The following is a 25108-nucleotide window of genomic DNA, read 5'->3' as shown; positions in this document are numbered from 1 at the left end:
TTCACAGATCTTGGTTTTCACACAGACACAGGTGCAGTTTCGTCTACAAAAACTTAAGACTTCGCTTTGGGCTCGTCATATATTACAGCCAGGTTTCAGCACCTCTTATTATGCTTTTGACATTGTGAGAAGCTACACTTTGGAACTTCTTGAACATCTCATGGCACCATCAAACAAATTGCACCATCTGCTCGTCGGTCCTAAGGTGAAGGCACCCAAAGGGAACATACTATACTAACTTGAAGGTGTTTGTGCAGTGCACAAATAGAATAAATTGCCGGTGCAGGACTATTCAAAGTCTCCTCTATTTGGCGGAATGTTACACAGCTGCTCCCATGCTCCCTAAAGGTTTGTAGAAATACTATGTGCCTTTCCTATTCCTAAGTCACTATCATAGTCATTTCACTTTCAACCATGGAGTATAGCGGGCACTTTGCATTTTCCACAGCTCGGAAGAAACTAAATCATAGGGCTTGTGCCGCCAGTGAAAAGCTATAGCATGTCTCAACACGTGCACTTGCTATGACATATGGCCATTGGCTGCATCATTTTGCAAAACTTTCCTAGTGACCTTTCTACTGCACCCTTTGCAGGTGCTGCTCTACAGTGGTGTCTCGGATCCTGCCTTGCGAATACCACAGTAGTGCCTAAACCGGTTCTAAAATGCATGCTGTGATAATGTGCAGTTGTAAAGTACCATCTGTGCCCTTGTAGGTTATGGAAGGAGCTTATTACCCACTGCAGTCATTAATGATGTAACAAAGAAGAAGTGCCGGTCAGTCAGGCGCATCACCAGTGCTTTATGCATGGGGCCCGTTCTGGCTGCCGACCTCTCTCAATCGTTGCGTACCCTGTCAATAAACACCTTGACAATGATAACTCTCACACTCATGCTTGCACTCCACTCGCTGCATGCCTAAGCACTTCTTCTAAGTGCTTTAAGAGGTTGTTATAGATCACAATTTGGTATGTCACTTCTAGTCACTGGCGGATCCAGAGGGGGGCGTTGGGGGCACATTTCTTTGACTGCCTTCACATTCAGCAATTATTTTGTTCTGCCTTTCACCTCTAGCAAACAATCTTGACAATGTGTTCCAGACTGCACATGGAATTATAACACGATCAAGTCGGCAAGCTGTTCAAGATGCATCTACTACAAGGCACGAGTGTCCATGCCTGTGATCTGCATCGAAGAGCTACACAGCGTTTATATAACTTTCTTGCAAAAATGTGCATCTAGGAATAGGTGTAAGTGCTACCTGCAGGCAACTATGCGACCACAGCAGTGCACCTTTCAACTTCAGGCTGTTTGTGGTTGTTGCAGCGTCTATCAGACATAAAAACATCTTACCACCTTGCCCCTAAGTTACCACAGGCTTAATAAAATGTCCCCATAATGAAGTCGAAGGGAGCGCTGAAATTACATTATAACCATTGCTTTGTTATAGAAGTTGTCCATTGAATGGCATATATCGCATGCCAGAGGAGGGAAGTTACTATTGAGTAAGCCAAGGCAACAATCCAATGTGCATTGCCAATGGACTGTGGAAAAAAAGTGCATGTGTCGACTGGTTCTGGCAAAAAAATTTATCCTTCTTGCTTGAGGATTATAATGTGGAGAATTACTGCACATGAGCAATTAAGTCAATGGGCTCGCAGCATCACATACCCCTTAGGGCATTTGAACTCCTCTGGACGTCCACTGGACTACCACTTCTGGATATTTTGGTCATCCGTAGGACGTCCGCAGATCGCCGAAGGATGTACGGCAGACATCCGCAGGACTACAAGACGCATACAAATTGGCAGTCTTAAGGGTGTCCCGCAGATGTCTGCAACGGATATACGAATGTTCCATGGACGCAAGAAGTACCCTAGGATAAATTATAATAGAAATATTTTATTGGTTTCTATATGTGTCATCTTATTGAATTATGAAATGATAGACCTGACACACTAGTAAAGCTGATAGCCTGTATTGGTGTCAACAGTAGCACTGTGCACCAAAGTGGTTTCTCCTACAAAGGTGCATTAATTGTTTATTCTAAAGCGAATCTTTCTACGTGAACCCTCCCAAACTTCGAGCGTTTTGGCAAGGCAACAACAGCAACGACAAACAGCATACACAGGACAGCACTTATACAACGAATCTGAATCATGGCCTATATATAGCCCCAATTGTTCTACACCTACAGGTGTGCTGGCGGCCAGCTATTATCTCTACGAAATTACGCAGTGAAACAACAAAAGGTACCTAAATATCCCAAGCACACCAAATAAACTGTTTGGAACGCATAAACCCTTTATTAAAGCGACGCCATTTCTGCCTTCATTCTCGATGTTTGGCGCGTCTGCTTGGTCTACTTCTTGCCAAGCAATACTACAAATACAAGTTTATATCGTGATCACTACTTCTACTGCATCTATTGGAACCTACAAAGCATTTTATTTGTCCAATATAAGTTTATTTCAGTACTCCTATTGCTTCAACTGGGACCAATAAAGCATTTTATTTGTCTTTTAGAACACTGTATTGTCTTAATTCAGGACTGGCAGAAATCTTTATGGGACCTATACATTCTGCTATGGGACCTGTAGGTTTTCTTATTGGACCTATATATTTCGTATAAGACAAACAGATTTTTATTGGAATTGTTCCTAGGGTAGTTTATGTTTTCATTGCTTAATGTCCGTCAGACATTCGTACAACAAACCGTGGACCATTAAGGGATGCCTGTCGGATGTTCGTTTTTATTTATATTATAATCGGCTGAATTGCACAGTTGGTGTAAACATTAGCCCTCTGTGGAATCTGTGCTGCAAAGATGATGCAGTATTGATTCGTACCAATGAAAATACAACTTGCACACCCATGAAAAACAGATTCCAAAAGCAAGATATGTTTACGCAAAAAAGGACAGACAAGCCCTTTCACAGATATTTTTATTCATTTATTCAGCTTTTGGAGCACTAGCCAAAAATTTCCAGCCCACAAGTGCTGCAAGTGAAATGATATCAGAGAATATGAGTATCTACTTATATTCTCTGATCACTGCAAGCATGGAAAGTTTCTGTGGCGCTGCAAGTAAAAATAATGAGACGGTCACAAAAGTTTCAGAAGCTTACGATCACGCTGTGCATTAGAACCCGTTCATAAACCTGCCTCCGTTGGTACCTGAATGCTCTCCAAAAGAAGAGAAAAAAAAACGGCCGGTAGAATTCGAATTTGTTTTAGTTTATGCTGCATGTTAACATTTGACGACTGGTTGATATTTCACTGAGAAATGTTGATGTCTATTAAACAAAGGTAGATGTGGTTCACATAGCTTGAACGAACTGGACGCCGGTTCTGTGTTGGCATTTCCAAACGCAGAAATGCTCAACAAGGGCATCTTCGCGACTAAAAATCCGAACAAAGTCCGGCTCGGTCCGTCGGCAAAATGTCGAGCACGAATGACCTAAGGACGTCCGCAGGAGGAGAAGAAGTGGATGTTAAAATAGGTCCGATAATGATATCCACTGGATGTCCCCGAGACGACTGCTTTTGGACTTGGACGTCGGGATATTATCCGGATGTCCGAGGGATTTTCAATGACCATTAGGGTGGCTCATGTTTTACCAATCACTTGGCTTAGCATTTCATGTGAGTGCCAACAGTGCACTGCAAGCCTCCTATGTGGTACAACAGTTGTCACTGGCTGCAAGCACGCATTCCTACACAATAAAAACAATTTTCTTTTTCCCAATTTTTATTTTGGCATCCAAAAACGAGCGTTATATAAAATCCAAGGCTTCTAGCACTCCTTTGACACTCGCAAAACACTCGGAAGCTGAGCTGAGAACATCGGAATACGACACGAAGCAGCAAATCCCTTAATTGCACACTTGGTAACTGTTTATCGCATCCTCAGTCAAGGGTTAAGCCCATTTCACATGCTGCAAATTATTCATAATTCCATCCGCAGCAGCCACAGAAACCAGTCCTGCACAGCGGCTGCGGTGGAGTTCGAACCTAATGGAAATTTTTGCAGTGGCATTGCATCTGAATAACGGAAGCATGGCAGCAGGGTGTGATGCATGTGTTGATATGTTGGAATTCCAGGTTTCAACATGCGAAACGAACCTTCCACAATAGTGGTGCAACGCTGCTCATCGGATTGTTTCGCATAACAGAATCGCAGCATGTGAAACATGCTTTAGATAGCAATACATGTACCGCAAACCACACACTTGGCTCTTTGCATTTCACTTTGGAATCCAGTGTGACAATACACTCAACCAAGGCACAGCAAGTCATGTGCAAAGATGCTGGTGCCAATGGTAATGTGCGGTGGCGAGGCAATAGTGGTACAACACAGAAGTATAGTGGCCGCCAACTTAGCTGTGTAACCACTTCGATACATTGCAAAGTGGCCGACAGTTTGCGATAGTTTTGAACTGCCGGATCAGGTGAGTTACTAGCGATGTCAAGCAGATTTTGACCTACATGGCATGAAATGCTAAGTAAATTTTCACTAAAACCTTTTTAAAAAATTACAACACGTATATACTGCACTAAAGGATTTAAAAAATGCATGGGTTCCCAGGAAGACTTGGTAAACTCAGTTTTGTGTTGAGGTTTGACCATTTTTCAAAGAGCCAGGATTTTCTACAGGTACTGAGATCAAGTACATATAGAAGCACCTTTAAAGGCTGCATACAGGTTTCTAGACTGTGTGCAAAAAAGCACTTGCCCTTGCTGCAAATGCCTCAGGAGATCAATTCCTACTGCACCACTTCTAGTTTGCCAATTTCAAATTGGGCCTTCTGCCCAATGTCAAGCCATTCTCCTATTGTGCTGCACTGCACAAATCTCTCTTCATACCTAGCAGCACAATTTTTTTCTTTTGCTTGGCTGTGTGGCATTATTCCCGCGCTCCATAATGATGATCTACCTTTATTCACTAAGAATGACACATTGGTTTAGAGGTTATGTGGAAAGGGGGTGTTTGAAAGAAATGGGCCAACTATCAAGAGGTGCTACATGCTACACCATGCAGGGGATTCCAGACTCCACAGGGAAGGCATAGAGCGTTCGCACTACGGTGCCAGCCTCCGCTGATAGATCCACTCTTCCTAGCTGGCCACTTAGCCCTGGCACTTCCACTGGAGGGCCGTGAACTTCGGGCAGTCTCACAACAGGTGTACAACTGTTGGTGCAGCCCTTGTGTTGCATGCAAGGTAACCTGTCTATATAGGGGACAACTGTGCCATAACGTCTTCCAGTGTTTTCTTTGTGCCCACCAGATGTCTGGCGTTAGTGCCACACCAGTGAGGGCATTGTGCACTAGCACCCACACGATCTAGGCAAGCCATAGAGTTTCCTACAATAATGAGAATGGGAAAATGAGACATCCACCCAAATGCAGCAATTGCTAGAAAGGAAACCCATACGGGTTCCTTGAAAGAAAGCCTCGCAGTTGAAGAAAAATTCGTCCTGGTCCGGGACTCGAACCCGGGACCACCGCCTTTCCGGGGCAGCCGCTCTACCATCTGAGCTAACCAGGCGGCTAGCAGATGGCAGGGCGAAGTCGAATTTGTCAACAACTCGAAGCAAAGGCAAGTGTTTGACGTAATAGTTCAGCGGAAACCCGCTAGGAGGAGAGAAGTAATTAAAGGGAACTCTGGTGCTGCAATTGTTAAGCCACCATGAGAATGATGCTTAGTACATGGATTTGTCCGATCGTGCTTGTGGCTTCAGATATTCTTTTGGTTTGTTTATTATGCTTCAACTGCTTTCATTGGCCTAAACTTCAAAGCAAAATATACCTTTCTTTAAATGCAGAAGGCAATAAGACTCTGAACACACATAACATTGCCAATTGCAGCGGTTCCGCTTGTCCATGCGTCCATGGCTTAATGGCTCCGATATCGGGCTTCTGTGCTAGAGGTCCTGTATTCGAATCCTGTCGTCGGACAATTTTAATAATGTTTAATTATTTATAACACAGTACTTACTTGAAAATGATGAGTTCGCAAAGCCACGAAGCCGTTTAAAGCCAGAAGGACGAAGTTTAAGCAATCTATGTACCATCATTCCCATGATGGCTGAACCCCCTACTTGCAGCTTCCGTGGACACTACCACTACAGTTCCCTCTAGTGATTATATGAAACTATGAGGCAAGCCTGCAGGTTGTGGGTTGTCCTTGGGTGAGTAACATGACCTTTGCCCTCCACTGTTGCAGCTATTCGCTGCATAACTGTCATGGGACACTAAGGATGCTATGTCACTGCAGCAATGTGTGCCACTTCGTTGGCTGGTACACTACAGTGGGCAGAAACTCACGACACATGCGTATCAACACTTTGAGTCGTGCGCAGCTGGTTTCTGCAATCATTGTGCCAATGAGGTCGTTAAGAAGAGCATGTAGTACGTGCACTACCGCCTGGCTGTCCAGGTAGACGTTGATCTGTGTTGCAAGGTTCGGGGGTTTCTCAGGGGACCAAGTCGGGGTGTTGCGGACAGCTAGTGGTTCAGCAGTCAGGACGCTGGGGCTCCCTGATGACCAAAATCGTATTACTGGGCTCGTGTTGATCCCAAGTCAAGGCGACAAAGCCAGACTGCAATTCGTGTGCCATTGGGAGTGGATGGAAGGTGTCTGTAAATGTGAGCAGCTCGGAAAGGGGTAAAGCTCTTCACGTGTTAAGCCTGTTCGTCTAAGAATAAAATGTGTGGTGCAGGACAAATTTTATACCTCTGCCACATAGACACTTTCAAAGTACTTTAAACGCAATGGTATCTTTGACTGCAATTTTCTGAGTGCTCTGGGAGTGGTACAAATTCATGTAAAACAGCACTGTAGCTACAGTGGAATCTCGATGATACGATCACGGCTAATACGAATTTCCGGATGATACGAATTTTTCTGTGGTCCCGGCTGAGCCCCATTACTTTGCAACGTGCTAGAGAACGGTTGTTACGAATCGATTTTCGACCCGCGTCGGTTGATACGAATAAACGCCGCCCCACCGACGACCGCGAAACAGAACAGCGCGCAGTCACGCGCTTTCTCCCTTTCTCTTTTGGTGCAGAGACGCGGATGCGGCGCCGGACAGCGCGGAGGCTGCGGCTGGGCGCGAAGAGTTTGACGCTGACGCGGTGGTGCTTTTCTTGCTTTTGTGCGCGGCCGCCGCAGTGAGCGAAGGTTCGTGCGGTCTATCGCTTCAACGGAAACTGAGCGGCGTAAGCACAGCGCATACAAAGGTCAGAGCCGTGTGGAGATCGCTTTCAAGATATGGTGCGCGCGACAACCCCGACAGCCGGCACAGGCGCAAAGTACAAGAATGCATTAGTTGGCTGAGTAGAAAAGGTGCGCGTCCCCCGCGCGAAAGGCGCGCTTTCACTCGCACATACGGCGCACGGTGACGATTTTATCGCCCTTGGACTCATGCTCCACGTCTCATGCTCCTCCTCCGCATCGCCTTCGTTGATCTCCTCTCCCGTCGGTGGGCGCACCTCATTGAGAAGCGTGCTCGCTACCGCCCTTGTCGGCGAGATTTTCCAGTGGAAGCCGCATTATAACCGGTATTTCGTCTCACGCGGCTGCACTGTAAGCGGTATGCGTATACATGGAGTTCTATGGGAGGGTAAACGGGAGTCGGAAAAGGCCGCGTTGTAGCCAGTTCTGCGCTACAAACAGTTACGTTATAAGTGATCTATACGGTAAATGCTTTTTACGTGCGCGTGCCTGAGTGAGTTCACCTCCGACTCTTTATTTTAGCTAGTTTTAATTGTTTCGATGATACGAATTTTAGCTAATACGAATATTTTCCGTGACCCAGTGAGATTCGTATCATCGAGATTTCACTGTATATTCAAAGGGTCAGCATGCTCTAACAGTGATAATTGTGCCCCATTATACACATTTCAAAGTGGCTTAGTTTTGTTATATGAAGTGTAGTTGCAGTTTAAAAGGGGGGACGTGGCTTTGAAAATGCCTTATTTCTTAATGGATTTTGATGAAAATTGGCACAAATGTTTAGAATGTCTCCCCTGATGCTTCCATAAAAATTTCAGCGATACCTCGAGAATATTTTATTGAGCACAATTTTTCTACCTTGAACTTTCTGGAGGGCCTGAGGAGCTTAAAAAAATGCGATGGAAGGCTCGTCGAGTATTGACAGCATAGCTAAATGCATGCTAAAGATTGAGTTTTTTTTTCCTTCAATGCAAATTTTTTTGAAGTGTAGTTTGTTACCTTCGCATCAAGCACACTTTCGGGGTGAACGAATAGCTATAAATAAATAGAATATGAATAAATAGTCGAGCTAAAAAAGCGAGACAGACGACCTGCACTGTAGCCCAAGGAAAGTGAAAAAAAAAAAAAAAGTCGGAATAAGCTGGACGGTAACAAATATATCGGCTCCAGAAACTGAGCAGAAAGCTAAAAAAACAGTTTTAGGAAAATAACTCTCACCTTCTCTTCGGTTCTCTAAAAGGCATTAAATTTGGTCTTTGGTGTGTTTTGTGATGTGGGGCTTCTTCGACATGTGGCATCTGGTCTGGTGTCTTCGTTCCCCCATTGTTCTTTTTTTATGGCATTCTTTGGTGCTGCTCTGCAAAGAGCATGGTGCCTGGGTTTCAAACCTAGGGAGGTGCAGAACTCTGTGCGTGCATGAATTCCAATGTTGTACCTGCAGACTGCCTCATTGATAGCAGTCTTCAGTACAATCAGTGAGGCTTTTTTTCAGTAGAATCGACCATGTTACCGAATGAAGGCTCTCGGCAGCCTTTAGAGTCATCTTCCCTTGATAATCGTTGTGGAACTTAGTATCAGAGAGCCACTGATAGATATGCAGCTGCTAGGTACTTTCCAACTTGTACTTTTGTATGATGCCTCACTTCTGCAGCCACGTACGTCTGTCCCAGCCCAAGGGGCCTAGTGAACAGAGCTCATGATGAGGGTCTTTATATGAAAGGGTGGTATGATAGATATTGTTACGAGATATCGTCACAATATAATAGCGATTAGTCGGTGCGTGATGTGCTTGGTCGCGCAGTCCGAGGTGCCGATTCGTGAAATGCCTAGCCGCGGGCTCGAGTCGATGCTCGGTGCGCTTACCAATCAGTACGTCTAACGACAAGCTGCTAAAGCTAGGGCTCCACAACACCACCGAAGAACTCGTAGAGGCTCACCTGACCATTCAACGGGTACGACTTTCCACCACGACAACGGGACGAACTATTCTCAGCAGACTGGGCATTAATGCGACGCTGCAGCATCAACCCCAAACGACGGCCTTGCTACCCAAGTGCGTATGGAGCCATATCCTGGTTCAACCGCTATCAAGAAACATGCACCTTATCCACAACGCAGGAAGAGGGGCTGCAAGGACTAAAGCCATCACCAAACAGTACGGCAACCATTCACTAGTCGCTTACAACAATGCAGCCCTGTACCCTGGCAGGAGAGTCTCCCCATCCACCGTCATCGTAGGCCAGGAGCACCTGACAAGCGGCTCCATCCGCAATGACAACCCTATCGTTACCGAGGAAGTGGCCAGCGCCTTGGCGATCGCACAGACGATCGCAGACACCATCATAACAGACTCCCAACAAGCGTAGTACTAGTGGTTTATTGAGGAAACTGATGCTTATTTCTGCTGCCCAATAAGGAGCACGGTGCAGCGTCAGGGGAAGATAAAGATGAGAGGAAGGGAAGCTGCAGGAGTCTCAACCGGGCCGGTGATGAAAGCGATGGCCTGCTGGGGGAGAGCGCTTATCGATGGGCAGTGATCCCGTTCAACTCCACAAACTCCAACAGGCTATGGAGAGCTTGGAGGTGGGGAGGCGACGGGAACAGGAGGTCGGTGGTTGTCGCAGCAAGTAGACCCTGTTGCCTGTAGGCAATGCCAGCGCAGTAGGCCAGCGCTGGGCAAGCACAGAGAAGGTGCTCGAGGCTCTCGGGGCCACCGCAGCGTTCGCAGGCCGGTGATGTGGAGCGTCCCTTGGCGTGCAGCCGCGCCACCGTCCAAACACAGCCCGTGCGCAGTCAAAGCAACGTTGCGCATTCCCTCCTGGTAAGGCCACCCTCTGGAAGTGGCCTGGGACCCTTGCCGTTTGCCACTCTGGCATCCGAGTGGACAATTACGAGCAGTTTTTTCAGGCACTGCCTTGAAAAATCAGAGGAAGCGACTGCTCGTGTGAGCGGCACTACAGGATGGTGGGCGGTTTTGGCGAGGGTATCCGCTTCTTCATTACCGGCTATTCCCACACGGGAAGGCAGCCAATGAAACGAGATGGTGACCCCTGCGGCAGCCAATGCTGAGAACTTCGAGCTGACCAAGGCCCCTGTAAGCCCTGATCGGCGGTGGTTGATGAGGTTCTGGAGTGCAGGCTTCGAATCGCAGAGCACTGCCACCGGTTGCCCAGGAGGGTGCTCAGCCAGGACATCGGCGGCTAGGTGGAGCCCCGCTAGTTCTGCCGCGGTGGAGCTCGCGGAGAAGGGGATTCGACATTGTCTTTTGACCGCCCTAGCCGGGATGGTGCAGGCTGCAGCGGCCGATCCGCTCGCTAGGACTGATCCATCTGTGTAGACCAGCAGACTTCCTTCCAGCTCCTTATGGAGTTTGCAGGCTGCAGCCTGTTGCAGTGCTGCAGCTAGTGTCTGTCGTTTAGTCACTCCATTGAGCAAGAGGTGGGCGTCCGCTGGTTGATCCCAAGCAACCACGGATATCCGTGGGACGTCCGCCACAAGTCCGAACGTCCATCGTTCTAAATATCCAACACAGATGTCCATAGGACGTACAAGAAATGTCCAAATCCCGTTCGGATGTCCATAGAACATTCCATCGGGATGTCCGGAGGATATCCTGTTTAGAACGTCCCCTGGCTGTACATAAATGGGCATGCCTAGAACTTAGGACATGGATCAATGTCCTAATACGAAAATATAGTTGGAAATTGTAAAAGTTCGCAATTCATTTTACATTTTCATGTTTCTGCTGGTTGTGTTCCAATACTCACCTAAGACACCCAAGTGAACAGCGGCTGTCTTGGGTCTCATTCTAATTCTCATGAAGGCGTCAAAGTAAAAAGCTTCGCGAAGACAGCATCGAAGTCAGAAACGATGCAGGCTGCTTTCCTGTCCAAACAAGATGGCGGCTGAGCAGGATTCTTAAAAAGCCAACAGGAAGGTCGTCTGCGCACAAGAAAACGTAGACATGCTTTCCTACGCCCTTAATGTAAGTCGCATCGTTTTTCATAGGTTCGCGGGCGCAAAGACTTAAAATACAGAAATAATGCGTGCTTTTCTGAACTTTTTTTTGTCACCGCGAGGTGGCGTCGCGTCGCAGACGCGTCTTTTCTATTTCATTCAGACGGTCCTCAACCTGAAGGCCTTCGGGTTGAGGACAAACACCCCTTTCCAAGCACTGAGGTCCCATAATAGCGGTAGAGCATCCACCTCGTATGCGGGAGGTACCGAGCTCAAATACCGGTGCCGCCGGGAACCTACCGGTTTTTCTAATGGGTAGAGATGTCCCCTGGCCTGGTGCTCGGCTGTCGTGGGGGTTCACACCTCGAAAGAGGGCCCAATAGAGATTTCAGGACTTGTCTCTGGGCGCCTCTTGTCCAACCACCGATGGCCTTGTTGATGAGCATCCGCCGCGGCTGTGGGAGGCAAGTGCTGCCGCTGGGTACCTACCGGTCAAATAGGTACAAGCATGCTCCCGGTCTGGTGTTTGGCCATTATGGGACCTCAGCGCTTGGAAAGGGGTGCTTGTCCTCAACCCGAAGGCGCCCCCACCTCAATAGGCGCTTGTGGCGCCACATGGGAAATGGCCGCCATGGGAGCGGCCCGAACATCACTTGTTTTCTGTGCTCACGAGGGTTTCGACAGGAATTCAGGGCGCAGGTTCCTTTCCCAAGCGTATCACCCCTGAAGGAAGCCGAACGCCAAGCCAGGGTACGCTTGTACCCATTTGAACCAGTGGGTGCCCGGCGGCAGTGGGAATCGAACCCACAACCTCCCACAGCCGAGACGGGCGCTCTACCACTTATTGTACCAGCCTTTTAAAAATAAAAGGCTGGTAAAATAAGTTTGCGTTGTTTGTACAGACCTTTCATATATTTGTACCGCGTTTTTACCCCAAGTACACGCCTATGTCATGGCTGGCTGGCCCTCGTCATCATTCTGCGGATAGATGAGGCAGGCCGCTAACTCATCGAAAATGAAGGCGAAGGCAGCGCCACTTTTCTACTCAATACAAATGAAGGCCTATCTGCGCTTTGCAAGTTAGAAAAGACTTAACAGAAAAAGTGCACTGCATTTCAAGTGTACTGAGAAAGACAGCTCGCTTTAACCAATACGTTGGGCAATCTTTCCATCAGCAGGGTCAACTCAATTCATGTTCAGTTTGTTCTAGTCTCGTTTATAATCATCAGCCTTCTTTCTCATGGCATGATATTGTCGTTATCTTGCATCCTTTGATTCTAAACTCTCTTCACTTGGCAGGCAGCTAGAGTACACTGCGTAAAAGCAGCCTGCAACTTCATAGTGTATCAGTAAAAGTAGCAGATGCCAAGCGGCAGATCCACAAAATTCTGAAATGCAAATGAAACATTAAGAAAAATTGAAATATTCCACAGCAGCCACAACATTATCTCTCTGAACCCACATGTCAATGCTGTTACAGTGTGGAGAAAGACGAAGCAACAGTTCAAGTTCAACCACTTTTATTTAGCTTTGCTTAATTTCACACGTCTTTCCCTAAGGTTGGGCAATGTGGCTTGCAATAGAAGGACACAAACAAGTCTAAGTAGGGTAAAATGCTGCCCAGCAAAGCCCCAAACATCAGAAACTATGCTCTCTTCAATGTGCCTCAGCATTAATGACTTTCTATATGTGCAAAAAAAAAAAAAAAAAAAAAAAAAAAAAAAAAAAAAAACAGCCACCCCGGTCCCACTAAGGCCAAGCAGCACTGTCTATTGCAGTGCTATGCGATTTGAAGGCAAACGACTTATCCCACATCAAGATCTTGTCACAGAACTAGGCTTACATGATCAACGAGCCATCATGCACTGTGACAGAAGCCAGCGTGCAGCCTCACTAATGTTCCCCCAACAATGCAGGAACAAAGCAGGCCATGTTACATAGTGCCAAAGCACAGTTAACCCAGGACTACAACTTTGGTAAGGCTTGCACTACACATTTTGTCCCTGAATAGGCTGTGCTTGTTCCAGATGATGAACTAGTGAAATACAAACAAAATCTAAGAAACAAAAAAGTAGCCCCAAAAGTGCATTAGTGGACAAAATTTATTTCACATTTTTCTTGAACACCGTCTGCTTCTAGTGCAATAAAGAAACAGCGTCGCGAAGAGGGAGGGTTTGCAGAAGTTAGCCCTTAGACACACGTGGTGTGGCCACCCTTTGACAATGTTCTCCCATCTCTACTGTCCTTTCTCAGAATCCAGGAAAAGTGTGGGAGAGAAAAAAAAAAAAAAAAACCTCTGCTCCTCCCATCTACATCTGCTCAGGCAATGAAGGGCACTGGTTGCTGTTTCAACATGGTGCAAACAGTGTTGCCAGATCACTCAGTCTCAAACTGGAGCAGTGATAACCTTCTGGGCACCCTCCAGCCTCTGGGAATGAAGCTCACGCCCGGAGTGCTGCACACACATACTCACATGCACACAAACACACATGCACACATACACACACGCGCTCATAAAATACAAGGCAGAGCTGTTTGGAGACTACCATAAAGTTAACATCACAAGTTAAATGTGCAAAACAGACTATTAATATTAGAATTTAGTGCGTGATGCCAATGTTTCGGCTCTGAAAAAGCAATCCAACCTTAAAGGCCATAGATAAGAGCTTAGGCAGATGAGAAAACCTTTTAGCCTGCGCACAAATAACATTCATAGATTTAAAAAGAAAAAGCTAGTAGAAAAAAAAATGGGTGACAAGCTGCATGGAGGGGTGCCCACAAGGAACACAACTGCCTGCAGGCACCAGTCTGCACATTCAACTGAACATCTGTGTTAAGAAATGCCGCCAGCAGAAGAGATGGGCAGAGGAAAGGATAGTTGTAGAGAGTAAGGGCAGGGAGAGTGCCACACAGGGATAGGCCTCATCTTGCGGCAGAAGGGGGTGATCAAAAGAACCACTTCCCAACCAGCACACCTATGACCACCATGAAAGAGGCAAAGAGCGTCAACATCAGGGGAGAAATGCCCGAAGAATGAGCCATTGACATCTCCTTGGTACGGTGCGTCATCTGCGACGTGGTCTCCGGAGCTGCATGAGAGGTCACAGTCTCCGATGTGGCAGCAGTTTGGAGCATCCGCTGCCTGAGGCCATCCTCCTACAACATCAACCAATCATTCTGTTGTTCTCTAGCCTTTAAGAACATCTTACATAAATACTATAAGCAGCAGAGTGATTATTGCCACAAATTTGAAGACCTTCATCCCATGACAATGCAATAGTACTAGCAGCTGCAAAAAGCAAATGTATTCATTCAGCTTGCATCTACTACATATCAACAGGTCTGCAAAGCCTGCCAAAATAAAGGCACAAGCATGTACATCAGAGACATCTACCTTTAAAGCAGCATTTTCCTGGCGTAGATTGGCTACTTCCTCACGCAGTCGTCGACACTCCTCAGTTGCTTTTTTCAGGTCTGCTTCCAAATTGCTAGCCTGGAAGAGTGTTACTCGTCAGACATTGCTACTTGTGTTGATAAGCACACTTACTGCGATTTGTAGACAAGAGCACAGAAGACAGTTATATTTGTGTCCATAGTGCACATAAAAGGCCAGAAAATAACTCTGGCATTATTTTACCCGCAGAACTGCTCACCACTGCATTGTGTCATTGCATATTAACAGGGGTGGGACTGCCCAAAGTCATTTTGGAGCAGCTTGGAGCAGAGTAAATTTCATTTTGGAGCAGGCCAATCTAAATTTTGGTGTAATATTAGAATATGGCAGTGCACTTTGAAACCGCGATGAAACAGAGAATAAACCAGCACAAAGCGCACAGCAGAAGCACGCTTTGTAGCTATAGCGTACTAGAATATGGAAGAGTGGGTCGAGCGGCGGTGTGCATGTTTTCCTGTAAAGCCGAAAACATAGGTGGAACTACAATCGAACTATATAATCTCACACCGACGCTTATGATTATAGTGGAAAATGCTCTCAAATTATGCTGTCCAATCGACATGCTAACATAATTTCTGGATCACCATTTGTCACCGCATACCCAGAGAGCCGCAATCAACCCTGGGCTGGTACACCGTAAAACTATTCTAATCTGTCTTTATTGCGATAGCAATTAAATGGACACTCCAGGAGCATTTCTGCCGTCGTCGTGATGTTCCTTATAAAGTCCAGGGGCACTAACATAGTCGCCGTGCGCCGTAAGCTGCATGTGCGAGTGAAAGAGTGCGAGGGTGAGCAATGATGGCTTCTAAATCTTGCGTGCACAAGGGAGGAAAGCGGGGAGGAAGGGCGCTGTCTTCGGTCGCACGCAAGGCAACGTGGAGGGAGGAGAGGGACGGGCCAATGATGGCTCTAAATCTAAAGCGCTGTCGCGTGGTCTGCAGATTCTGAACGGACGCATTCTTTTTCGGGGAACGAATCACCTCGCTGTTCACGGCCACTGCCGGAGCACACATGCCGAAGCGGTTCTGGCACAGCGTGGTACAATTTCGGTCAATTTTCTGTTTTTGGCGCAGTTTGGCGTAGGAATCTGCATTGTGTCAAAATGGTTGACAATATTCTCTAGACCGGCTGTTCAGGCGAGTAAATAAAACCAAGTGATGGGGTTTAACATCCCAAAGCAAGCCAGGCGCTATGCCGTAGTGGAGAGCTTCAGGTTAATTTTGATCTTCCAGAGTTTTAGTGTCCAGCCATAGCATGACACACAAGTGCTTCTGTATTCTGTGCTGGCGGGCAGTACAGAAATTAACACAGCTATGTTCAAGCAAGCCACAACTGTACTTGCTACAGTTCCTAATGTTTAAAGCAATGAACAATTATTCCTTCACTCCAATTAATATATGCCGCTAAAACTCTGCACTGACAAATATAGCTTATGCATCATTAGATACATTTTGTTCATAAGTAAAGTTAAACCTGGATATAACGAAATTGACGAATTCCCGAAAAGCTTCGTTATATGCAGGTTCGGCACGAAAATTCGAAAAAGAAATGCTTACCGTATGTACTATCGCTCAAGATTTACTCCCAATACACTAAAGTTGCGGTGAACAAAGAAGTCCCAGTTTCGCCCGAAAGGCGAAGCATCTATTGCGACAGCAAATTAGCAGACAGCTATATGAAGTAAGGATAGTAGTCAAACCTCGTTCATACGTACCCGCTTAATGCGTAATTGCGGTTTAAACGTAGTCGCGAAGATTCCCCCACCCAGCCCCCATTGAACCCCATGTATTAGCTGACCGCTTAAGCCGTAGTCGCTCATTGCCCACCATACGGTTAGTGCATACTATTTTTCTTGTTCTACATACACAGGCACAAAACCGGCAAAATCTCATGTGCGCAGACGTTCGATTCTCGAGTTGTGACGCCCGGACGACAGTCGCCAGCGATAGTGAACTTAGAACATGGCCACCATGACGTATTTCCTGCTCGTACAGCTGTTGCCGATTGCCGCACACAAAAGCATGGTCTTCGAGATAAGTTCCCTGTAACGCGGAGAAGCTGCCGGTAGGGGGTGCGAATTCGTAGTCGCCGTCAGAGTAGTAACCGCGCAAGAGCACATTTTATTGCGAAGCGCATTTCTTCCGTCACCGTGGACGGCGCTTTGAGGTTCCGTGTAAAGTCCAAACACGGCAACATCGTCGCCGTGCGCCGTACGCTGTGTGTGCGAGTGAAAGCTTGCGGGGGTCAGCCGACTCAATCTCGCAGGTGTGAGGGAGAAGGGGGGGGGGGGAGCGCGCTAGGCACGGCGGGGGAGGCGAGAAAGGCAGGTGTTTACTTCGGCGGCGGCCGCCGTATCTTGAAAGCGATCTGCGATGTGGAAAAAGTGTGTGCCCACGCGGCCTTATCGTCAAAGCGAACTGCAGACAAAGTCAATATCTTGCGTTTCTTCGACGAAGCACTCATCCTTGGAATGTCACACCAGGTACTGGATGCGTGGACATATGTTTTACACAAGCGTGAGGTGTCGGAAACCAAGAGCGAGCAACACAATGGCGTCGTATGGTGTCACTTAGCGTCAGGTTAGTGAAGTGAAGCACAGAGACTTTCGCAGTAACCAAAGAGGGGCGCAGCCAGCGTATTAAAAAAAAATTGTTTTTTTTTTTCGGCAACATCAACAGGAAAAGGAGTGCCGGCTTGGCAGGCTAGAGCAGCTGCAGCAAGCGGCGGGATCAGGTTTGAATGAAGGGAGGGGGAAAGGTCATGCCCGCGGCGGCAAGATCACCGGGTCGAGGGATGCAGGCCCGCCTCGCGTATGCTTGCACACACGCACACTTGCGCTTGTTCTCGCCTCGCAGTCGCCGTGAATTCGAGCGTGCCAAGCGAGCCACCACTGCTTCGCATTCCGTCGCGGTGGAGAAGGTGCTTCCGGTTGCTGCTCGTGCAAAAATGAGAAAATTTGGGGCGAAATCTTTAAGTTGTCGGCGGGGAAAATTCGTTAATTCGAGGGGGTCTCCCGCTGCCACTTCGTTACGTAGAGGTCTCAAATACATGTGCTTCGATGGAGTAATGCCGGGGAATAGAAAAACTTCATTATATCCATGAATTTGTTATATGGAGGTTCGTTATAAGCAGGTTTAACTGTAGAGCATTATACTTTGTGCGCTTTTTAAACATTTTTTATCATTAACACAATTTTTAAAAATAACCCGTAGCAGGAAGCACGATGCTACTTCTTGAGCTGGATCACTCTCGAAGACGGAGATTATTTGCATGAGAAATCAAAATGAATAATGCTTTTCTAATTACCTTCTAAACAATTATTTACGGAAGATATTGCAAGTTACTAAATGTAGCCGGTGATTTCAAAGCCATGTCTATTTGGAACCAATTGTGACAACAGTTTCGAGATGTGTTGCTAAAATTTGCGATGAAATGCATCGTGTGAAAATTATATTATGGGGTGTTATGCGCCAAAACCACGATTTGATTATGAGGCATGCCGTAGTGGCGGACTCCGGAATAATTTGGACCACATGGGGTTCTTTAATGTGCACCTAAATCAAGCACACGGGTGTTTTCGCATTTCGCCCCCATCGAAATGCGACCACCGTGGCCGGGATCTGATCCCGTGACGTAGGTGTTGAGTGGGTGCGCCAGTAATATTTTAGCTTCAATGCATAAAAAGGAGTTTTCAAGAAAAGTGAAACAACAGTGCAATTTTACCACAAGTTCACAGCGCTTCTCTGAAATCTGGTGCCACCTTTGAAATTCGTTCCATGTGGATGTGCCTTGTGAAATCACTGGCTTCGATTCGTACATTTCATATGAGCACTAATGCAATCAGTTAAAAATATGATAAGTGAAATTATGTTAGTGAATTAGGCATTTTGATTTCCAGTGTAAGCAATGTCCGCCTCTTCGAATAACCCAGCTCAATGAGTAGCAAGATTCATGCTACATGCCACCCAAAACACCATTTTGGGTGCTACAGCACCCAAAACAACCATTTTCATAAAATTTATCTTGTAAGTTTAAACCACTACAACAAAAGTACCATGTCATTAAGAATTTTCAGAAATAGGCACACCTGCCAACTACCCCGCATTGTTTGTAAAGTTTACCTATTTGGGCCTGCTTTACAATTTTACGAATATTGCGTCAAGTGTCACGAAACTATTTCCATTTGCGAAAATGTACTGCACGTCGATCTCCACGCACTCGTACCTTCCATTGCAATTCTTTCGATGGTGAAAAGATGGAAGAGGGATACTTGCTTTGAGCAAGTTTATACAAACAAGTTCTTGAAGCAGGGGAAATTGACCAACAGCTAAAGTCGCAGAAAAAGTCACTGCAATCTATAACCACTTTGTTGCTTGTCAGTAGCTGCTGCACAAAGTTTGCTGCTGCTCGATGTGCAGAGTCTAAAGCTAAATCCCCGTTACTCAAATGCATATCTACTATGTATCCCTGGAAATATGTGCACTTAAGGCAAGCTTAAAAAAAAAAAAAAAAAAAGAAATGAGTGCTATCTCTCCTCTTTCTCACTTACTCCCCACGGGATTTTACGAATTTTAAAACTTGGGGACACTATTGGCCAGGCTTGAAAAAAGAATGCAAAATGCATACAAAATGAGTGTTTTTGGGCATGTTACTTCAACTCCCCCTTATCTCAAAACATTAATTATGCCGCAGACATGGCCAATCAATCATTCAACACAATGTGTTTTTTTTCTTCTTGCTCTACAATCAAGACCACATTATGCCTGTCTGAACTAACACTTGCAATATTGCCAAAAAAAAAAATAATGGAGGGCTTTACATGAACGGCGCCTACTGGGTGTTTGGGCAATGTTCATGCTAGTCAATTTTTTTTCCATAGTGCACAAATTATTTAATTCGGTTCACTTAGCTAATTTCAGGTTAACTTTGTTAATGGATAAGGTGTTAATGAAAAAGTTGGAGTATGTTGATAAATGACTGATAGGAGCATATAAGCACACAAACAAAGGTCTTGCGTGATCACCACACAAGACCTAGGTGGCTTTATATGCTTTTTTTCTTCCACAAAAAAAAAAAAAAATCCTGCGATTATTTTAAAATATCATATGAAAACATGTCTGTTCATCAACAACTGTATCATCTAGTAAACTCTACATCTTAAGCGCATTCAAAGCTAGAGCATTACGTTTGACGTTTGAAGATACAGTTAAACCTGGATATAATGAAATTGACAAATTCCCGAAAAACTTCGTTATAAAGAGGATTTCGTTATATGCAGGTTCGGCACGAAAATTAGAAAAAGAAACGCTTACCGTATTTGCTCGATTCTAACGCACCCTCGATTGTAACGCGCACCCGTTTTCCGTTTTCATCGAAGCACTTAGCCTTGGAATGCCACACCAGGTACTGGATGCGTGGACGCGTCGTTTCGCACAAGCGCGAGGCATCGGAAATGAAGAGCGAGCGTCACGATGGCGTCATAGCGTCGTATAGTGTTACAGTAGAACCCCGCGGTTACGTTCCCGGGGGCTGCGTTTTCCCGGCTGTTCGTTTTCGGCCGGTCCCGGCACAGCTTCCATAGAACCCAATGCATTGGTAACTCCGCTGTTGCGTCGCAATTGTGGGACCGTTCCCACATCATACGTTGCTAACTGCCACCTCGCGCCGGCCCGAGCGGCCATTTTAACTTTTCATGTCGCGTGGCTTGGTGGCTTGACGATGGCATTGGCCGCCCAAAGGGGGCGACAACTATGACATTTTCGGTTTCCGCCAGCAAAAGTATGGCCCTTGAGATCTGTATTTGCTATATAAAGATGGTGTCTATGACGTGTTGTGACCCTAAAACTGGTTTTGGCTCATAGATATCCCGTATAAAGTTCAAGGGTGATAACGCAGTCGCCGTGCACCGTATGCTGTATGTGCGAGTGAAAACGTGCGAGGGGAACCGACGACCGCGTCTGAATCTCGCGCGCGCAAGAAAAGCAGGGAGGAAGCGCGCCTTCTTCCGTTGCACTCGAGGCACCGGCGAGGGAGCGAGGGGGGAGGGATAGCGGGGCGGCGTTGTACTGTACTCTGGCATAAACTCCGTAGTGTGCTGTGGCGTGCGGTCGCGTGGGCCGTATCTTGAAAGCGATCTGCGTTGGGGCAGAGTCTAGCAGTGTAGGTGCGTCGGCGGCTTGTAGCTTTGTGCGTGCTGTGTGTTCTCGGCGCTCAGTTTGCGTTGAAGCGATAGACAACAACACGAAGGTCACTTCGCTGGCTTCTCCAGCGGCGCTTGCACACGCCGCCAGCGTTTGTCAGCGCGTTTCCGCGTTCATAGAGTGTGATCTGTCACAGCGTGTACCAGCGCGTCGGCAACATCAACTGGAAAACGAGAGTGCCGGCTTGGCGGGCTAGGCCAGCTGCAGCAAGCGGCAGGATCAGGTTTGAATGAAGGGAGGGGGAAAGGTCAGGCCCGCCTCACGCACGCACGCGTGCGCTCGCTTCGCATTCTGTAGCGGCGGAGAAGGTGCTTCCGGTAGCTGCTCTCGCAAAAATGACACAATTTGGGGCGAAATCTCTATGTCATCGGAGGGGAAAATTTGTTATATCGAGAGGGTCTCCCACTGCCACTTTGTTACGTAGAGGTCTCAAATACATGCGCTTCTATGGAGTAATGGCGGGGAATAGAAAAACTTCGTTATATCCAGGAATTCGTTATATGGAGGTTCGTTATAAGCAGGTTTAACTGTATGTGCAGAAAGCTGCTCACACACCGGCGAGATAGCACAGATGTTTGTTCCCAGTGCAATAAGCTAGGCCCGCCATTTGAGGTTACATTTATGACCGCTACAATATCTGGTGTGGGGATGTGTCATTATGAGAAGTTTTTTAATTTTACAGTTTTTTTTTATATGTCGGAAGTATCGTCTGCAGTAGAGCTTGGTTGCTTTAAAGACTTATCGGTCATTTATCGACATCCTATATAACTTCTGAATTGACACCTGATCGTTTAGTTAATTCGTCATAAAGCTTATTTGTACACAATAAAAAAGTACTCACAAATAGCATAAACAATGCGCATCAACATGCATTGAGCACCGTTTAATGCCTTCTGTTACTTAAGGTACTAGGGCAAGTTCAGGGAAAAAGTTTTTTGTTTTTTGAGAAGAGTAAGAATGCAGCTTATTCTATCTCATAAGCACATTTTTCTAGGCAAATCAGTCTTAAAGAATTTGCAAAAAATTTCATAAGCTTTTATTTTTGAAATTTGTGCAGGCCCAAGCACATCTTGGAATCTATGTGAAGGATGGCTAATCAAATGCTATAAATTTGGCAATTTCATTGCTATATCTTTGGTAAAAAATGAAACTGGCATGCGTGCGTGTGCACTTACGCACACACCCATGCTACGCAATGTGACACCGCAGTGATAATCTCAAAGAGCTAGTTGGCATTGGCACTATAGAATATGTGAGACTGCGGCCTAATGGTTAGAGCATTAGGCTGCTGTGCTGGTGACCAGAGGTTCGATCCCACCAACGGGCACGGAATTTTTTATTTTTTTTTAAATGCAAGCTATTTGGGAAGACAGCAGCAGCAGTAGCCACACGCTTGGGAAAGTCTGGCAGAATTCAACCTGAAAGCTTTGCTTCAATATTGTGGGTCTCGTGCTGGCACTCATATAAATAAAAAATTAGCTCACCATAACAAAACAATTTCTGCCAGTCACATAGAAGCTTTGATGTGTGCAATGAACCGAAACAATATCGGAAGAATCCTGGGATCATAATGATGAAATTATCAAAAAACATGCTTTGATAGGTATGCCTTCTAAAAAAATGAAGCCATACCAAAAGTTGTACGATTTTTTTTTGAGTAGTTCATTGCACGGTCAACTATGAAAGAAAATATTGTACGAAGTTTTATATAAAAATCTTAATTAGAAAAAGAGTTGTTCTTTTTTTCTATTAGCGAAAAATAGATTCCGAGAAAATCGGTTATAAAACAGCGAAAAAAGAGATTCCGAGAAAATCAACAAACATTTGAAACAGCTGCAGCGCTCACAGAACACATTCAGGTGAGCTAAAATTTTCCAGAATCGTAGCTCACCTCCTCCCGATTCTTGTGTTTGTCCAATTTTGAAATGAAACGACAGACCATCGCATTGAGCGACTGATGATTTGCGAGAAGTTTTGAATGTGTAAAGGCCAAGTTCTATTCTAGCTTGTTTCAGCATATCAAATGTGCCTCTGTTGCCATTGCTGAAATGACACAGAGCGTCATACAGAGCAAATTTGAGTTGAAATGCTCACATAAGTATGTTTGCTTGCCTTTCACCAACTTGTACCATTGCACTCATTTAGAGCAAGACGTTTGACAGAACACCAAGAACCATGATGGTTTCCATCCAGTGCAAAGCTTGACTCTAGAATACTACAGCCACCCTCCAGATTAATTACGTTTCCATCCAATTCCTGAGGCACTCCCGCCACCAGATCCTTCGCGCACTGCGACTTTTGTGTACCGATGCCTGGCAAACTTTCATTTCTCTCACCTATGCACTCTGTATGTCACCACAATGTAACTTGGTATAAATGAGAGAACTGCAGCATACAAATGCAACAAAGAAAGGTAATCTGCTGTTTTTTCAACATGCAAAAAGCCTGCAGAGTTATCTTTCCAATGTAGTGCATCTCCCATATGAGCGCTTATGTTTATTACAGATGGAAATGTGCCTCAAATGCTTTTACGCACTTACTACTTGTTTGTGAACTTAATATTAACATTAAAAAAGAAAACTACACAATTTGAGTATATTGATATTACACATAAAATCAGTAACTTCAGTTTCAAAGACACTGGGTGGGTAAAACGTTTCACTATATCATATCAAAGAAACAATACAGGAACCATTTTTGCTGCAAAGTGCTCTCAAATGAATTGCACATCTATTTCGCAAATAATAAAAAAAAAAGTTCTCAACTTGGCCTCATATCTTAAGTCATAGCAACAATAAGTTGACACAGCCGGTAGATTACCACTTTCTTGCTACTAAGAAGGTTCCAGGTGCAAAATGCTATCACCAATGCTAATTCCACACTCAAAATTATTTCATCAAAACTAGATGACACAAAGTAGTGCCCATCCATCTACTTTTAATCCATAGTGCAGTGTGTGATGAATCGTGTACCAATTACATGTAGTGAAAACAGTTTTATACATCTAAATCCAATTCTACTTCAGGATCTTGGGTAAGAGACAGGTATACCTCTCTTGGACATCCTCCACTATCGACACAAGTTATTACCTGTCTCTCTCTCCACAAGTTTTTATATGATGCGCTGTCTTCCATATCTCTCATTTGCATCCTGGCTTTTTTGCCTTGACCAACACAGCTTCTGCTTAACACTTCTGGTTGTAGCTCAACCTTTACATAGTCTTTGCACAGTATCGAAATGTTAGAATCAGTCTGGCCTCATTCTTAGGCATGATAAATTATTTTTCATAATTTTTTTTTGTTTATGAACTTGCTCACCACCTAAAACTTACGAGGTCATGTTTTTTGAAACATTATTACTTGTGTGTCTATTGCACAGTTTACCTTGACACCATTGTCTTAGCCAATGCGCAGTGAACGCCAGTGGAATTTTCGCTCTTTCCCAAAATTAAAAACCCAGCTCAAGGTTCACCATTTCTATATGACTGCTGAAATCCAGCTTGAATCAAAGGGTGCTTGACTCGTTCCAGAAAGGAGACTTCCAGGATATATTACCAAATTGGTAGGAGCACTGGGAGTGCTGTCTTGCTGTGCAAGGGGACTATTTCAAAGGAGACAGTGTTTGAATGCACATAAATAACAATAACAGAGCCAGTCTCAAAACTTTTTGATACCTCCTTATACATTATGACATCCTTCCGTCATTTTTTCCCATTTCATGTCTCTACCCTACTATGTTGCTCTCCCATGCTAACAGACATGCTCCAAGTCCAACCTTACTCGCTTCTTTCCAGCTTAGCCTGTATGGTTTGCTCCAATTATTATTTTATGAACTCAGCAGAGTGCTCTATGCCCTGCAACTTATGCTTCGTTGGCATGTGGACACTCTCCTTCCTATTGGTCTCAAGCCCTGTTCCACACTCAGCTTGAGCTAAAATTGTTCGTCATTATTTTGTCCCAGTCCATATCTCCAGCACGCAAGAATCTGTCACAGGCAGCAAGAATTCCAGCAGGCACAAGAACTGACAGATTCCAGTAAATAAGAGAGAGTCAGGGATGTGGGCAATATTAGCGAAGGAACATTTATGGCAAGCAACACAGAGCAGATGTTAGAAACAAAGATACTTGCTGTACATAAAACACCACCATGCTATGTACAGCCTAGCAAAAATGTATACATTTTTGCAAGCCAGAAAAGTTTTGATGCTGCCTGCAGCCACTCGCATCACAGTAGCAAGATGCCATCAGTGGTACAA

At 45.5% G+C, this 25108-nt stretch overlaps 2 protein-coding genes across 4 annotated transcripts in view; both read right to left on the bottom strand.

The window, feature by feature from the left end:
• LOC119435899 (nicotinamidase-like) overlaps nucleotides 1–25108 on the bottom strand; it is a 324581-nt gene that overhangs the window by 156698 nt on the left and 142775 nt on the right. The gene's annotated exons all lie outside the window — the stretch shown is intronic.
• Nucleotides 12700–25108, bottom strand: part of LOC119435790 (vesicle-associated membrane protein-associated protein B/C) — a 46738-nt gene continuing 34329 nt past the window's right edge. For all 3 annotated transcript variants that reach the window (XM_037702518.2, XM_037702513.2, XM_037702523.2), the window contains 2 exons: nucleotides 14591–14689; nucleotides 12700–14352 (listed from right to left, as the gene is read on the bottom strand). In XM_037702518.2, the coding sequence (XP_037558446.1) occupies nucleotides 14143–14352; nucleotides 14591–14689 (309 nt within the window). In that variant the 3' untranslated portion in view covers nucleotides 12700–14142. The remainder of the gene's footprint in view (nucleotides 14353–14590; nucleotides 14690–25108) is intronic.

Source organism: Dermacentor silvarum, chromosome 1 (genome assembly GCF_013339745.2).
Source record: "Dermacentor silvarum isolate Dsil-2018 chromosome 1, BIME_Dsil_1.4, whole genome shotgun sequence".
Taxonomy (NCBI): Eukaryota; Metazoa; Arthropoda; class Arachnida; order Ixodida; family Ixodidae; genus Dermacentor; species Dermacentor silvarum.
This window is presented reverse-complemented; position numbering and strand designations above follow the sequence as displayed.